The sequence below is a fragment of the Choristoneura fumiferana genome, chromosome 3 (genome assembly GCF_025370935.1).
Source record: "Choristoneura fumiferana chromosome 3, NRCan_CFum_1, whole genome shotgun sequence".
Lineage (NCBI taxonomy): Eukaryota > Metazoa > Arthropoda > Insecta > Lepidoptera > Tortricidae > Choristoneura > Choristoneura fumiferana.
The window spans coordinates 13173899-13192581 of record NC_133474.1 but is presented as its reverse complement, the minus strand read 5'-3'; the positions used below and the strand labels follow the sequence as shown (position 1 = coordinate 13192581).

General features: G+C 36.7%; 1 protein-coding gene across 12 annotated transcripts in view; it reads right to left on the bottom strand.

The window, feature by feature from the left end:
• Positions 1-18683, bottom strand: part of CadN (neural cadherin) — a 409301-nt gene that overhangs the window by 300590 nt on the left and 90028 nt on the right. For 8 of the 12 annotated variants that reach the window (XM_074085732.1, XM_074085734.1, XM_074085729.1 and 5 more), the window contains 3 exons: positions 18456-18646; positions 14692-14881; positions 14035-14217 (listed from right to left, as the gene is read on the bottom strand). In XM_074085732.1, coding sequence (XP_073941833.1) covers positions 14035-14217; positions 14692-14881; positions 18456-18646 — 564 coding nt within the window. Of the gene's footprint in view, positions 1-14034; positions 14218-14691; positions 14882-18162; positions 18354-18455; positions 18647-18683 lie in introns of all 12 variants that reach the window. The other 4 variants (XM_074085737.1, XM_074085740.1, XM_074085736.1 and 1 more) reach the window with 1 other exon arrangement.

Below are 18683 nucleotides of genomic sequence, written 5' to 3'. Positions count from 1 at the left end.
CTATGCGATTTTCAGGGATCAAAAATGAAATGAATTAAATTCATAAAATAACAAAAAATTGAACCGACTACAAAAACCATGAAAATAATTTTCTACCAGTCTGAAGTCGGCGCCTCATCACGAGCCAGCAGGAGTGGACCTATATTCGCCTACCTCACCTACGCACTACATATTGGGCTTCAATCACTCCTGCTGGCTCGTGCTGAGGCACCGACTTCAGACTGGTAGAAAATTAAATTTCATGGTTTTTGTAGTCGGTTAAATTTTTTTGTTATAAAATATATTTTTTCACCGTTTTTAGTGTAAATAATGTAAGATACAATAGTTTCATGTCAATTGCTCGTCACCTTTTACAAAAGATTGCTTTTTCCGATGCAGAGACTTTCTTTATTGAGAAGTCCTGGTGCTTCGAAACCCATTCCATTTCACCATATGCATTACGAGGAGCATAAATTGCTTAGCAACTGTGTTTTAGTAATTGAAATTCAACCCATGAAATACTTGTTGTTGAGTAGTAACTCCAATGGTCAAATGTGATCTTCATCATCAGTTCCACTTCACCAAATGATGATTTTCAAGAGCAAATGCACAAGTTACTACTAAATAAATCAAAATTACCATAGGTGTCCCTACAACATTTGAAGAGTTCCCTCGATTTCCTTAGGATCCAATCATCGGATCCTGATTTGGTGCTTATTGGACCTAATTAAAAGCATTCCTAAAAAAAATTCAAATCAGTTCATAAATGACGGAGTTCTGAAGTAACAAACATAAAAGAAAAATAAAGAAAAAAAATACAACCGAATAGATAACCTCCTCCTTTTTTTAAGTCGTTTAATTAGTAATGACCACGATAGTCTAAAATATTGTGTTACACGTACGTGCATACAACATAATGATTTCGCAATCCGGAAACCGGACCGGAAAATAACTAGCACTAATTTACGTCTAACAAAATATTAACAGTTTATGTATTTCATATCAAAAGCGGCCAAACAGAGACGATGGATGTTTCAATTGAGAGATGAGCAACATTCGTATGAATAATAAAACGTCTGAGCCACTGTAGCTCCGTCTTGTGGAATTAGATTGATTATACAGCCGCGTCTGGAGGTCTAGAATTCAAGCACAATTAAGTACAACAGGATTCTTTTGCTGTCTCATTTACGTAAATGTTACGGTTAAATAAAAAAAATGTTTTTAAAAAAAGTGTTGATGTTGAAAATAGCCTGAATGGCTTCGAGAAAAGTATGGTACGGCCGTGCCTTTGTTTTTGTTTTGCTCGACTTGGCGGGGGCACTGCCGTGCCCCCAGATTCAGGAAAAGGCCAAAGCGGATAATTATTTATTTTGGAATCGTACTCGTATATAGTTACTTAGAAAAGAAACTAACAGGAAAGCTGCTAGTGTTTAATTTTATCAATTATTGTTGGTTTCAGTTAAGAGTTGTGTTATTTTTCGGTCAAAATAGGCAACATTTAAAACAGCAATTTGACGAGAAAATTAATTTACAGAAATAGGTAACAGAAACTTATTTTTTTATTTTGGTCGGTAGGCAGTTACTTTGTTAACCGACTTCAAAAAAGGAGGAGATTATCAATTCGGTTAAATTTTTTTTTGTTTGTGACCTCAGAACTCGGTCATTTATGAAGCGTTATATTTTTTTTTGCGTTCGTCTAGTAATGCTTATAATTAGGTCCCATAAGCACCAAATCAGGATCTGATCATTGAATTTTAAGGAAATCCAGGGAACTCTTCAAATGTTGTAGGGTCACCTATGGCTATTTTGATGTATTTAGTAGTAGCTCGTGCATTTGCTCTTGAAAATCATCATTTGGTGAAGTGGAACTGATGACGAAAACCACAGTTGACCATCAAGGGGCACACTGAAATGATCGGGAATAGAATATTTCGGATTGAGTTACAATAAAACCTTTTCTAGAATTTGAATACTGGCCTCTTAGAATCTTAATGACATTCAAACAATAAAAAAAAATGTTTAAAAACAAAAACTATGTTGGTTTGAAGTTGACACGTCGTTAACAGAAATGGAGCTCACGCGTGAACATTTCCGTGCCATAATTTATCACAATTTTTGTCGCGGCTTAAGTATCTCAAGATAAATGTCTCAGCGAACTTGTTTCGATTTATGATGTTCAAGCACCGAGTCAAACGACAATATACAGCTGGTATGCCGAGTTCCGACGCGGTCATGTGTCACTCAGCACTGTTCCTTCTGCAGGCTCTCGACCAAGAACAGCGGTCACGCTTAAAAACATCGCAGCTGTGCGAGCTATTATATTAGATGACCGTCATGTGACATACGAGCAGATTCGGGCTGTTATCAGTATCGGAATGGCTGCAATTCAGTCGATATTACATAATGAGCTGTGTGTAAGAAAGCTAGTTTCCCGCTGGGTTCCCCACAATTTGTCCGAAGAGCAAAAGGCGGCTCGTGTAGATTGGTGCCGGAATACTCTGCAACGCTTCAACGGAGGGAAGTCTAATGCCGTTTATAATATCGTCTCGGGTGACGAATCATGGATTTATTCATACGAACCTGAAAGAAAACATCAGTCAGCAGTTTGGGTCTTCGACGACGAGGTCAAACCAACGAAAGCGGTTCGCTCCCGCAGCGTGTCAAAGAAAATGGTCGCTACGTTTGTCTTGAAAAAGGGGCATGTTGCTACAATTCCTTTACAGGAACGCAGAACGGTTACCGCTGAGTGGTATATCACGATTTGTTTTCCAGAAATGATAGCCGAACTCTGAAAAAATAGCCCGAAACGTCGCATCATCTTACATCACGATAATGCGAGCTTCCATACGGCTCGGAAGACAAATGTTTTTTTGAAGCAGGAAAACGTTGAGCTGATGAGCCATCCCCCGTACAGTCCTGACCTGAGCCCAAACGATTTCTTTACATTCCCTAGAATGAAAGATTTATTACGCAGTCAACGGTTTGAAGACCCCGAAGCAGCTGTGGAAGCGTACAAATCAGCCATTTTGTCAACATCAACTTCAGACTGGAATTACTGTTTTAATGATTGGTTTGCACAAATGAAAAAGTGCATTAAGTTGAACGGAGAATACTTCGAAAAACAATAAGATACAATTTAGCTATACCGTGCATGTGGTTTTTCTTATTCCCGATCATTTCAGTGTGCCCCGTAACAAGTATTTCACGGGTTGAATTTCAATTACTTTAACATAGTTGCTAAGCAATTTAGGCTCTACGTAACGCATGTGGTGAAATGGAACGGGTGGTGAAGCACCAGCACTCCTTAATAATGAATCCCCGAGGAACTAGCGGTAACCTTTACACTTATAAAAATAACTAGCTTCTGCCCGCGGCTTTGCCCGCTTGGAATTCGATTATCGCGCGCTGTTCCTTTGGGGACTGTGCATTTTTCCGGGATAAAAAGTAGCCGGGGCCCGCGGCTTTGCCCGCTTGGAATTCGATTATCGCGCGCTGTTCCTTTGGGGACTGTGCATTTTTCCGGGATAAAAAGTAGCCGGGATAGTAAGTAGGGATAAAAATCAAGTCGATTCGTCGCTCCGTTTCGACGTGAAAGACGGACAAACATACAAACACACACACTTTCGCATTTATAATATTAGTATGGATCGTTATGACTTTTATTTATAGCAAGAGAGATTGTCGTTATTGGTTTTTTGAACAATTCGGTCGCCTTTATTTATAACAAAAAAAAAAATATTACCAAAAATTGAACTGAAACCTGGTGCTACACCACCCGTTTTACCATATGCATTACGAGGAGCATAAATTGCTTAGCAACTGTGTTAAAGTAATTAAAATTCAACCCGTAAAAAACTTCTTATTGAGTAGTAACTCCGATGGTCAACTGTGGTCTTCATCATCAGCTCCACTTCACCAAACGATGATTTTCAAGAGCCAATGCACGAGTTACTACTAAATATATCAAAATTACCATAGGTGTCCCTACAATATTTGAAGAGTTCCCTCGATTTCCTTAGGATCCAATCATCAGATTCGGATTTGGTGCCTATGGGACCTAATTGAAAGCTTTCCTAGACAAACGCAAAAAAAAACAAATCGGTTCATAATGACGCAGTACTGAGTAACAAAAACAAAAAAAAAAACGAATTGATAACCTCCATTTTTGAAGTCGTTTAACAAATAAGAAACAAATCAACTTAATTCCTTCTCTGTAAGTGCATGCGCTGTGTTCAGTGAATAATATCAAAGTCACTTTGTCTTCCCGTCTTAAAGCTTTCCCTAATGTTTAAGTATCTAATCAAGACAAAATAGTTCAGTTACCTACTACTAGTACTACAAGTTTGAATAATTTACAGACGCGAAATGGTTTTTCAGTAAATCTTAGAGTAAAGCAGCCACTTAAGCTTTAAATATAAAATCACCACAGGTGACGTGAAGGTACTTAATTGGAAATATTAGCATTCGCAAACTGTGCGCAGAACGGTTCCCAGAGGAAACATTTGCCCAATCTACAAAGCATCAAAGCGACATCGATTAATTTAATAACAAAATTCCCTTCCGAATGAAATTCCGACGTTCTTGATAATTAATAGTATGTTTCTGATGATATTCTAGTGATTCTGATTGCGTTGATTGTAACAAGCTTTTCTTGTACGACTTTAATTGGTACAAATACGATAGCATGTTTGAAGCTGTTTTATAAGTACGAAAGTTGATACGAGAATAATTGATATAATTACATTAAATTAGTTGTTCCATTGGCTGGCGTTTTTTTATTGTATATTTTTTTTTAATGAAAATAGTTAAGGTAAACGTACGAGTGCTCGTCGCTGTCCCAATAGTTGATATCTTAAATTTTATGTCAGTAGCAATGGAGGTGACAGCAGGGTGTCGTCAGCACTTAATCATCAGGTGGGATAGGGGTCAATCACGGTCCAGTTTTATGTAAATGTAATATATAATATATATATATATATATATATATATATATATATATATATATATATATCTAAATTTTTTCACAGCCCAGGTAACATAAAAATGTTCATGCACAGACTGTACAGTCACAACATAGGGTTGTTGGGTTGGCAATTGGCATGCTGTTCTTAATGTCACCGTTTAATGCCAATCATGTTTATTGGCAATATTTACTACGAATATGTATCACTTGGCTTAATTATGCACAGTAGTAGATGGCTCAGAATTCCCGTATTGTATAATAAAACCACCTTTTTACCCGACTGCCGGAAGGAGGGTTATGTTTTTCGGCTAGACGGATTTTAACATATGAGGTATCACTGGATTCGTCCTAACTGTCGGAGTGACATAGGCTATGTAAGATTTCAATATGGCGGAGGAATGAAAAAAATATATTTTGTATTGTAACAATATGGGTATCAAATGAAAGCTAATAATTAGCCCATTTTAAATATATACTGGTTATAATACTTTTAATCTACCTATTATCACATAAATATTGAAAAAGTGTAAAATAAAACATTAAATTAAAAAAATCAAAAAACCCGACTGCCAAAACTAAAAGGAATAAAATAAGTCTAGTGGTCTAGAACTCTGTTTGGTAGCTAATTTAAAGTTCAACAGTCGGGACCCATTTAAATTGTGACGCTCAAAAACTCTCAGTAATGGGTAATTCGGCAGTCGGGTTTTTTGTTTTTTTTAATTTAATGTTTTTTTGATAAATGGGGTGTGATGTCATGAGTGTTTCACGAGGTATAAGGAATCAAGGAAAATCAATATGGCTTTAGCAACTCGTAAAAGTCGTAATTTTACGACGAAAACAATTCTGTTTACAACGTTCTGATTTCTGATGTGATACCAAAGTATCACAAAAACACTTGGGTAAGTAAAACGACTCCAAATAATAATTGTGAAATAGGTATATCCTTGCAGAACAGGTTTTCTTTTTCTTGGTGGAGTTATTCGAAAATCGTGATAAAATGCCATTATTTTATAACCTAGGAGGAACTTACATAGCGATTAAATAATTCGGTACTTTCCTTATATTCATAGTACCATTTGCTATACGGTAGTTTCGCATAAACGCCGATGGGTTGAAGGCTGCTTTGCATATAATTTCCATCACGAACGTATTGGAATATTACTATAATAGCAGATGGTCAGGAACAATATAACCCTGAACTATATCTGCTGGTACTGAAACTAAGATTCCGGGTTCTAAGCGCAGTTACAGTCGTTCTAAGCTTAAGTAAATCACTTTATGTACTCAACAGGTGCTCTTAACTATTATTTAAACGGATGAATACACAGAAGCACCAGTCGTAATTCGAGCACGATCTTAGGCTTCGTGCTAACTAGTTAGAATTACCAATCGGAAACAATTGAAACCCCATTTATTACATACATTACTTACTGCATGGTATTCCGCGATCAGGAACTTGTATTTTCATTTATTACTGGTGCGGTGATTTGTAACTACCAGAATTCTCGTGGCACTTTTCAGCTGTCATAGAGACTTCTCATTTATCGACTTCCAATATTCATATTATATCGATACATTATAGAACACGAGAGATTAAAGAATATTAAAAGTAGAGGTAAACAACAGGCGGTCTTATAGCTAAAGAGCGATATCTTCGAGATAACCTTTAGATATCAACTTTGTGAAAATTTTAAATAGGAATTATAATAATATCTTCTTAGGTTTTTGTGATTATTACCAAGAAGCGGAATTTTCATAGCAAAAATCAAATGTCAAGAGGGATTGGCCATTGTGTTTTATCGACTGTCGATGTTTAATTGTCAGTTAGCACGATATGTTTTAGGTAATGAAATTAGACCTGTAATGGGGATGTTTTTGTCCTGCAGTGGGACACTATAGGCTACCAAAAAAAATTGACCTGTGTGTTTGTTACAATTTAAACAAAAAACCGAAACAGAAATGATAAACAGTGTAACTGAGGATAGATTAACCTTCATTTATAATAACAGAATCGAAATCTATATCCGTACTAATTTATTATATTTTCTTCATCTTGTCTGTAATAACAAAGAATTGTCATTATTTTCTCTACATTGTCACCATTTACCTAAACTAAGAGAAGTAAGAGAATAATTTAAAATTAAGAGAAGGATATTACTTTTTCCATTTGTTAATCGTTTTTCTTTTACGATTAACCATTTTGGTTACCACGCACGGGAACCTAATAAAATAATACTTATGAAAACTCAAACGACATCAAATGTCAAATGCAGCGTGACGTAATTTATTTAATAAAGAGATGCAAGTGGCTTATCAAAGAGGTCAAATGTTACAGAATAATGTTAAATTCGGTAGCATGCGAAAAAACGATAACTGGAATAGTCGATAAAACACAATGGTCAATCCCTCGTGACATTTGATTTTTGCTATGAGAATTCCGCTCCTTGATTATTACTCATTTAAATAAAAACAAATTTAAACAGATTATATCGCGTGGATTAAATTTCGAAACGTCATTTTTTTCGGTTGGTTGCATATCTCTATTTCACATTTTCAACTACTCAAAATTTATCTGAAAGAGATGGCTCTTTAGCGATAAGACCGCCTGTTGTTTACCTCTACTTTTAATCTTCTTATATATTTTGTGTTCTATAATGTATCGATATGATATGAATATTGTAAGTCGATAAATGAGAAGTCCCACAGCTCAAAAGGGCCTCTGGAACTAATGTCAACTGGTCGCTTTTTACTGATAGTCGATTTTGATTGTGGTTAATATCGTTAATTTGGATGTATATTTTAATAAAAGTTAGTACCTACGTTATCTGATGCATTAAATTGGGCCCGCAAATCATGTATTAAATTAACCTGAATCATCCCTGACAGTTGTTGCGATCGTCCTAACTAATCTTTCCGAATATTATAATAAACGCGAAAGTAATTCCGTCTGTCTGTCTGGTACGTCTTCACACTTAAAGCGCTGAATGGATTTATATGAAATTTCTTAGGCTGCTGGGCACAGGCTTTGTCTCAGAATAAGAGGCTTTGTCCGTAGTTCCCATTCAGGCCCAATGTGGATTGGGAACTTCATACTCTCCATTGAATTGTTTTGCAGATTTGTGCAGACGATGTTTTCCTTCACTGTAAAGCTCGTGGTATATTTGTAATGAAATTTCGCGCATGAATTTCGAAAATCCAAGGGTTTAACCGACGGTCCACTGCTTAAGAAACCATAGGCCAAACGTCTAGGCTACTACGGTTTTCTTTAGTTGCTCGTTATAGATAAACCCCGTTATCTAACGCTCAGTTTGGGGGCAAGTGATGGGGCGGTTTCCATAATCAAAATCGATAAAAAATTAAGTTGATTTACTCACTCACTTACATAATCAAAATATCTGATTCATACTTAACACAGCTCTACTATAGTGATTTTTTTTAAATTATTATCAAATGAAAGATAAAATAAAATGTATTCATAATAATGTAATAAATTAACAATATTTTTCCGAAATTATAGGAAGTCAAACTTCGTCGCCTGCTTGTACAAATTCATTTAAAAATACTACGAATGATTGACAAAATAAATAATGTATGTCAAAGAAACCTATAGATTAAAAAAAAATAGAAAACATGAAAAAGGTTTTATGATTTTAAAGATAAAATACTTCTTATTTCTTCACAAAAGAAGAATTTTATTTTGACAACTAACTCTTTATAAGTAAATATGAATCAACTACTTATTTACGTGAAGCAACATCACTACTTTAGCCTGCCCCCAAACTAAGCGTTAGATAACGGGGTTTAGTTATAGATAATACCTATAATATTTAACAACAAAAGGTTTGAAACCAATGAATCCAGATACTTGATGGAATGTATTAATCCAACTATACCTTGTCTGGTTTGATTTGAGGTTTGTTTTTCAGAGATTAAACGGACTCACAGTAATCCGGAATATGATCTCTCTGTTTTCGATTATCAGCTTGAAACGGATCCGCAGCGAAAATTACTGCGAAGAGGAATATGAAATGATTGTGACCTATATTTTATTATTGTGCTCCGGAGTTGTTGACAGGAGTTATCTCGTAAAGGCTGCCTTTTTATGGAGATACGTTAATTTAAGTTGATTACTTCATTAAATTAAATATTTAATTAACGCGAATGTTTTTTTGTTCATGCAAATGTGGTTGCTTATGTTAAAAAAACAGCTGTACCTACAAATTGTAATATTGTTAAAGGTTTCAAAAACTTTTGACTACAGTTTTCGGGATATTCAGCGTCCAGATAAGTAAGTCCAGCTAATATGTTTTGCAATACTGAGTCAAAGTGAGTGCTTGCACTGTTGTGTTTCGGCGTGGGGAGTAAGACAGCCGGTGAAATTACTGGCACTTGAGGTATCCCATCTTAGGCCTCTAGGTGGCAACGCATCTGCAATAGCTCTGGTGTTGCAGATGTTTATGGGCGGTGGCGATCTCTTACCATCAGGAGACCACTTGCTCATTTGCCATCCAGTCGAATAAAAAAAAACTCATTGTCATTTTACAATACAAATTATTCAGGGTTAACACACTAAGGCAAAACAGCGTCCTCTAAGAGTCTTTTATACACCTTTGATATTCGTTAACTTCGGCTTCTTCTTAGTCGTTCACTCTTGACAGAGTGGTCGTGGTCATGCTTTGGTCGATCGATTCCTGTGCCACTGCTGCTGTCGCGACGCGTCGCCAAGTAGCCCGATGTCTGGCAGAGTGGGAGCAATCGTTTATATTAGAGTGCGTCACAGATTTGATGAGGTCCGTCCACCGTGTCGGAGAGCGTCCGCGAGATCTTTTGCCCTCGACTTTCCCCTGCACCACAAGCCGTTCCATGGAGTCCTCATTACGGGTGATGTGTCCAAAGAACTTGAGGATTCGTATTTGCACAGTTGACGATAATCTCTCTTTAATGTTAAGCTCTTTAAGGATCGAAACGTTGGTGCGGTGCGCAGTCCACGGGATTCTGAGCAGGCGTCTCCAACACCACATTTCCAGAGCGTCAATTTTGCGACGGTCCTGTTTCCTCAGCGTCCACGTCTCAGCTCCATAAAGAAAGATTGGAAATACTAGGCATCTCATTATCCGAACTTTTGTGTTCCTGGTTATTCTGCGGTCCTTCCAAATCTTTGTGAGCTTCTCCACTGAGGATCTAGTCAACTTCGGCAGACGACTCAATTCATTGATATGAATTACCTGATAATTACTTTTTCGCGAAATAGCTTTACATTAATTGTTTATTGTGAAATTGTAAAATAAACAAACTTGACTAGTGACATTGACGTGACACATGAAAGAGGCATTAAAAAAATCCACATATTTAACTAACTTTTGCTAAATATGTGTGAATTAAACACGGCTTAGTCATGGACTTTCAAAAAAAATTCTTAAATTAAGGACTTTACGCTGTTTTACTGCTAATAATTAATTATCTTAACACTTGATTATCTTTTAAACAGTAAGAGTTAGGTCACTAATATCTTAGAGAAATTAACTTCATTTGACCTGTAGATTGTCCCTTTAAAATTAACGGATATCAAAAATAACACCGTGTATATTATATATAATCTTAATTTATTATAAAATACAAATATTTATACATCACTTGGAGGTTTTTCTCGTGTTTACAATAAAACAAAAAGCGACAGCTAAACGAAGGCAATGTATTTAATAATTCACAATCGCACACCAATCCAAAGTGCAATCGCAACGGGTGAAAATTGCATTTTTATTCCCTCGCGCCCGCGAAATTATAGGCCGAACAAATTGCAACCGTGGCCTCACAAAAATATACATTCCACAAACTATTCTACGAAACTGCAATGCGCATTTTATGTCAATTCGCAAGTTAAATAATGGCTTTAAACTTATACAATTACATATTTTGTTATGCTGATGAAAATAATGTCTTCCACGACGTAAGTATTCATCGACGCATACGGATTTTAAAATTAAACCATATAGTGTAATTAATTCCCGCGGACAAAGAATTACGAAGTTCTACATGTAAGGCCCCACAACGTAAATATGAAAAATATCTGAAAATCATCATCCCGACAAAAAACAATGTTTTCACTCATGTACCTACCTAGGCTAGGTATATTGTAGTAAGTACAGATTTATTATTGCTGACTTTTTAATTTCCGCGAAACCCCGACTCGCACTTGGCCAGTGGAGGTGACCAGTAGTGTTCGTAATATTTTATAGAACGTATTTTTCCACTAGCAACGCCATCAAAATATGCAATTACCGAGCTATACGTACGGCAGGTCGGCCATTGACCAACTTAGCCCATCTAACTTGAGCTTGCTTATAAAGAATATATAAGATAATAAGTTTTAAACTTTCGCGATTTTCTTAAATATTATAATAGCTCCCGGAACTTAAAACATCGAGTAAGTAGATACTTAAATGTGCAGCATACTAAAAGTTGTTAATGATTTACGGTTATTTATACTAGATATATTTGTGACGGAATTAAAGATAATCACGGTCTAAATCCCGTAACAAATATATCTACGGTACCTAACTACCGTACAATCGAATATGTGCTCGTAGGTACATAATATTTTGGAGCTTTACGAATAATTCCCTAACACATTTTTCCACTCTATTTTTCATTGTTGCCTATTATTATTGCTTCACTTGTTACCTTCCTTTCACATAGTAATAACAAATCAATAACACATTCAACAACGAGAGGAAAAACTGTATCGAAAATCTATCAATACAATACAACTCTCTGTTCCCTTAATAATACGTTTGATAAAGGAGTCGACTCTTTCAGGACATAATAGCCAATCTGAGCAATTGGCATCTCAATTTCAAAAAATCCCAAGGCACTATTAATATTAGAAATACATAAAAGAAACGTAGTCATTTAGTTACGAGACGCTAACTTCATGTACCTATTCAACGTCTAGAGTAGAAGAGCAAGAAGACTAGTGACATTAGTCAAGTTTGTGCCGGTCACTTGTCCCGAGAAGTCTGTAGGGATCACAAACGTCACATGTGCGTTTAAATGGCAGTAAAATTGGTATAGAGGCACTGCATGAAAGAATCGTGACCATCTCTGGCGAATCTAAACACACATAATATAAAAACATACAGTAGGGGATACATGTGCGTTTAAATGGCAGTAAAATTGGTATAGAGGCACTGCATGAAAGAATCGTGACCATCTCTGGCGAATCTAAACACACACATAATATAAAAACATACAGTAGGGGATACAACTTTTACGAGGTATCAAAAATTCAAACCAGAATATTTAAGCCGGTGTTAAAATGTTATCAAGAATATTAAATAGTGGTTGGAATTTTTTATTATAACTAGCCAATGTTCAAAGTAAGTATTAGGCATCAAAGAAAAGACGGACCTTGAACGGATTTTTTTTAATGAATAACCTTTGCCTTATTTATTCGAACCTAAACGACTACTGGACGAAATATTCTGGACTGATTTTGTGATAATCATGTGTTTCATTTTCAGAACATTGCATTACATACAATGTGGATGTTAGAGATGGCAAAATTTATTACTGCAATCAGCATCGCGACCTCAAATATGTCATGATCATCATGTCCCACTGCTAGGCACTGACTTTGTCTTAGAATGAGAGAGCTTGGACCGTTGTTCCCATGCGGGCCCAGTGCGGATTAGGAACTTCACACACCCCATTGAATTGCTTCGCAGGTTTGCTTAAATATGTGCCTACTTTCTGGGGGTTTGTAATGTTTTTCATAACACCTCCTTGCGAATTTGAATTATTTATTAGCATTTTCATAGGAAGTTGCTGATTCGTTACTAGGTATTTCCCATCCCAGCCTATATACGTCCCACTGCTGGGCACAGGCCTCCTCTCAGAACAAGAGGGCTTGGGCCATAGTTACCACGCGGGCCCAGTGCGGATTGGGAACTTCACACGCACCATTGAATTGCTTCGCAGGTTAGTGCCGGTTTCCTCACGATGTTTTACTTCACTGCAAAGCTCGTGGTAAATTTCAAATGTAATTCCGCACATGAATTTCGAAAAACTCAGAGGTGCGAGCCGGGATTTGAACCAACGACCCTCTGCTTGAGAGGCGATAGGTCAAACCACTAGGCCACCACGGCTTTTTTATGTACTAGGTAGGTATTTATCAGTATTTAATTCACATTTACTCCTATAACACCTAGGGATACTGGTTCAAGAAATTGGTTTACTGCTATTAGATTTAGTGTGACGTGCAAATTCAAATGTACGGTAGAATGAGATATTGGAGAGATAATTTGGTCTCAACGGATTCAGGTTTATAAATCCAGCCAGCTTTCAGGAATAGCCTCGACTAAAAGGGACGCTAAATGAGAGCAAAACTGATTACAGAACGGGCATCGGTCGAAACATACCTAATCCCGGGGAAATTAAGTTACCCACATGTGCGGGTACTAGGTATGTCAATAAATATCCCATTTACTAAGCCAATACCTGGGAAGTCGTTAACTTGCTCAAATAAATGAAATACTTACCTACTTGTGGCGGGTTTACGAGTACGTGCTTTTCTAACGATATAAATGTATTGAGCTTTACGTTGATTAAGTATTTCTGCAGGGCATTTTATGTTTGTTCATTCGATTAAGTAAAACGATATAATTGCTTTTGTTTATTTATCTAATTTCGCTCATTACTCATTACATCAAATTAGCGAACACCTAGTTCAAATGTGTTAATTTATAATTATTATTAACCCGCTCACTGGTCACTGCTTTTCATACTAAAATTAGGATGAGTTACTATGATCAAAGTAAGAGAGAACTAAAGATAAAAAGTTCATCATAAACGTATGTACGACGGTTTGTCATCGTTTCAATTTGTTTTAAACATCTGATTTTTCTGCCTCCAGTATAGAAAAAAAAACGGGTTAATCTGTAAGAGTCTTCTGCGCGACATAGCTTGCCTAGACGCAATAAATTCAGCAACCGCGTAAATTGTGACAGCCGTGACAATCATAGTTTATTATCGATCTCCATTTTTTACTATAAATTATAGTCATAGAGTCAAAAATAAGGTGGGATGGATTTTACCTGATTGTTAGGAAACGTGCCATCCTTGTCGATTGCGTTGACTTGCGTGACCTTCGTCCCAATGGGCTCCCCTTCCAGCACTGTTTCTTGCTCTCGTTCCGTGAATAATGGTATCTCGTCGTTGACATCTTCCAGCATGATGTAGACTGTCGCCTCCGAAGCCAATTGTTGAGCCCCGTTGTTCTAAAAAAACAAAGTGAATCGGAAAATGGACCTTTGATTAAAGCGCCATCTTTTACAGGAATTAGAATACTACCGACGCCATCTGGCGATGATTGTACGTATTCTTAAGGGAGTTTCTTAGGTAAGTAATGTGACTGATTAGATTAGATCAGAATTTGAACCTCAGATCGGTAGAGAGCGCTGCATCAAAAAATACAAATGTACGACTTATTAACGTATTGCTGAAATTGAATTTAAACTTGGATACAATTATGTTCAATCAAAACTTTTTTCGTGCAAAGATATTGTGTTTGTTTACTTATTTTGTACAATAAAGAGTTTACATACCTACATACATATTGCTTGCATAACTTGAATTAAAAGGAATTACATGGAATTTTATTATATTTATTTTCAATCGACCCTTTGAAGTCTAAATTCCACAGCAGAGCTTATCTTTTGTTTATGTAAAAAAATAGGCATCAAACAACCTACCTCCACTCGTATCGTGAGATTGTATTCCTTGATGCTCTCATAGTCTAACGGATGATTAACTTTTATGTCCGCCCAAGTAAATCCATTATCGGCCCTTTGTTGCAAATAGAATGTGTGGAATTTGTTAGTCTGGGCCGTTGATCCGGGCATCAGCCGGTAGAACACGGTTGGGTTAGCTTCAATACCCGAGCTGAAAACAACAATACGTTACAGGCGGCGTTTTTGTTATTACGCGAACACGATCACTGACAATCTATCGGAGACACGTGACGACACTGAATTTAGCAGATGTATGAAACAAAAAACGTTTCCAAAATAGGAAAAATAAACAATCGTATAGTTGTGAAACAGTTATGCCACGTACATATTATCGAAGTAGACCAAGCGTGCCATATGCTAGAATCAAGAATGTATAAAAAATCTAGCACTTAGTGTGACATCAGTACTTACAGTATGTAGGTAGGTATAGCAATGAAATAGGGTTCAGTGCTTTTCAATCGATTCAAACGCGTCAAGCAGATTCAAAACGGCTATTTCAAATCGATTTGACCTGACAGAAGAACGAACGGGCTGAATTGCACAGCGTTAATGAACGACTAGTATGGTACTTTTAATTTTCACAAACAAAATAGTCTGTATAGTTAGTTATTTATTACCTACTACATACTTTATAAATATTTGTAAGTAGATACCATATTCACAAAGAACGACAAAATAATAATAAAAATGAAATAACTAGATAAAATTAAAGGATTCTTGCTCGTTCTAATAATGGCAACTAACGGGGGTAGGTACTTTGGCAATTTATTTGGTGATTTATTTTAATGTCACTTTTCACTGGCTACCTCGATATATGTCTGCACTATCTTTAAATAGTAGCTTGTATACATAAAATGCCACCTGCCGTGAGCAATTAATTAATGATTACCATCCCTCTAATGCACTGCACATAGTAAATATATGCGTGCAAGAAAGAAACGGTGTAACGACGGGTGGTAATCCGAATATTTTTTTTATCGATTATCAACATTTTACATTTAGTGTTACAACTATACTCTGTTTATTGTATGACACAGTGTTAAGCAGTAAACAGTGTGCAGAAAATATGATAATTTAATTACCTACACACTATGTATAAAATGAATAAAAAAATTGACTACCTAAGTCTCGCTGGATTGATTCTACTTTATAAAATTAAAATTACATTACGAAAAGAACGTTCAAACTCTACATAAAATGTAAATTTTGGTCGAGCTGACAATTAAATAGTACTAAGGCAATATTATTTAAGTACTTAGAACTGTGTCAATAATGAGAAAAAATCGAAAGGCAAACAAAAACTTTGTATCCAGATGGTATGACTTATGAGAAATCCATTTACTTACATACTTTTCATTACGTTTTTCTCGCATAATAAGACGTATATTATGAAAAGGTTTACAAGTTTACTAACTTTTCGGGAAATATTGACTTGTGGCAGCTGTAAAAACAGTCCTATAACCAGCTAGTTTCAAGTTTTCAACAAATAATAATCGTTCTTCAGTTATTCTTTCATGAATTACATGTATAATATAAGCAACCAACTATTTCTTACTAAGATATGTTTATATTAAGTGGAGCTACAGAGAAAGGGAATAGTAGCTTGTACGAGGACATCAAAGTTATACGATGCACCTCTACGAACGATTAGGAACTTGAAGCAATTACAGACGGTAGCTGTATTAAAACTTTAATTAATCATACCTACAGATGAAGTCTTCAGTTTTTGATTTACGAACTACTGTCTCTTCCCCCGTAGTCTACCAGGCCTAACCTTATCTACATATTTTTAGCTAACGTTTTTTAAACAAATTAGTTTTTTTATGTTAAAAAAAAACGATTTTAAGCGTTCTGTATGATTGTAGGTATATAATCTACTTTAGTGGGTAAATGGATTTCTCAATACTTACACTAAGATTAAAATTATATTATGTTATTAGTATAGTGAGTTAGTTTTTTATGTAGGTATTTGTATGTGAGTGTGAAATGTGTAGTTTAGGACGAACAGATAGACATCAGATGTGAGCTTGCCATTGGCCAACACAGTGATTAATGCACTATAAAGAAAACTAATAATGCAATTGCTAACAATTATCTAATGGTAGCCCGTGGAACATTTAGTGATGCACATTCACTTAACCATGTTGCAATGAATGAATAAATTTTGAAAATGTTTTCCAATTGTTATGAGAGCCATCAGCCCGAGTCATCTCGTTATAGATTGATTTTTATTTTATTATACTAACGCCACTATATGGTCATATTAAATACAGAATTGACGATTTGATTTGAATGAGATGATTCAAACCAATGACAAATACTTACAGTTCTATTGAACTCGTCATCAACGCTATGTTTCCTAGAGGCCTAGATCAAGCCTAGATCAGAATCTCAAAACAGCTACACGATCTAAATTCGAACTTTGAACTCCCATTATAGTTACCACTAACAAAAAAATAAAACAAAAGTTACTAAAAGAGAATGAGACAAACATAATGTAATATTCAATACCGAACAATAACGGTACGACCAATTTTAGTACCACTTAATGGGAAAAGGTAGATAGTACCTACCTTTGAAGGAAAACTCACTAACCTCACCCAAGTTAATTTTACAATTGAAACATAAATGAAATTAAGTTTAGAAATACTAATTAAACATGGATGTTTGCAAGCACTAAAAACGGACAATTGAAAAGAATTACCTACTTGAAAAATATATTTTGGTAAGAAACTTACTTCAACACTACGAACTAAAACAAGTATTATCGTTGACATGCTATGTAATCAACCGTTAAACACTGGAATGTCGCAAAATTAGAGCTAATTTTAAAAATATGAACCATAATTCATAATGCACTTATGCCTCAGCCTACATGCAAATACAATGGACATGGACGTTCGCAATACGTAGGTACCAATCATCACCTCTCACCATTTGTTCAAAAATATTTTTTCTTGTTCTACCAAACATCAATATTTTAAAATAATCTAAGATTTAACCAAAAAATATATTTGGACAAATGTTTTTATATGTGATCCCCGTTCCATGTAAGCAGTGAGCCCTTTAAATTGCACGCAGGTGAATCACGACAAGACGAAGTGAACTCGTGATGATGCTTTGTAATTAATTCACGGACAATACAAATAACATTGTTGTCAGATCACCAAGTGAGAGGCAAATAAACGATTGTTGAAGACGCGCGCGGCGCACAAACATCGAATGCCGTTGCGATTTAGCTCGAAGCCTTTTACTACTGACTTTCCCGCATCCCCACAAGCGCGGAGGCGTTTGCGGGGGTGCGGAGTAAGCGGGCGCAAGCGGCGTCGAGCTGTCGATCAGCGCAAGCTATATTTGGAGCCGCGGCGCCGCACACTGCGTGCAGGTGACGGGGCTGCGTGCGGTGCCCGTGCCGAACAGTTACACACGCACCTTGCTTTCACGGACACCACTTTGGCACCCACGGGCAAATTTTCTCGAATGTAGATCGGGCCGTACACCACGTGGTCCCACACGGGGGGATTGTTAGCGCGATCCACTACGTCTATCTGGACCTCCACGGTTCTGGACAAGGGCGGGAAGCCCTTGTCTTGAGCCATAGCCTCCAACTTGTACGTTTCTCGCTATCGGGGAAAGAGTCGATGGAAACAGACAAAACCACGTCGTTAGTAGTGTTAAGAGTGGAGGAGCGGCGGGCCCTGGAGCCCGCTGCGCCTTATACCAACCTGGCTTTCACACTGGTCACTACGGTACCCACTGTGACATTCTCTTTGATGTGAACGGGGCCATACGTGGTCATGTCCCAGATGGGGGGCTTATTGTTCCTGTCTACCACGTCTAATTCAACGTCCACGTCTGCGGAGGAGGGCGGCTCGCCTCTGTCGGAGGCGCGCACGCGCAGACGGTACCTGTCCCGCTACAGATACACGGGTCAGAGGTCAGCGGGGACAAAA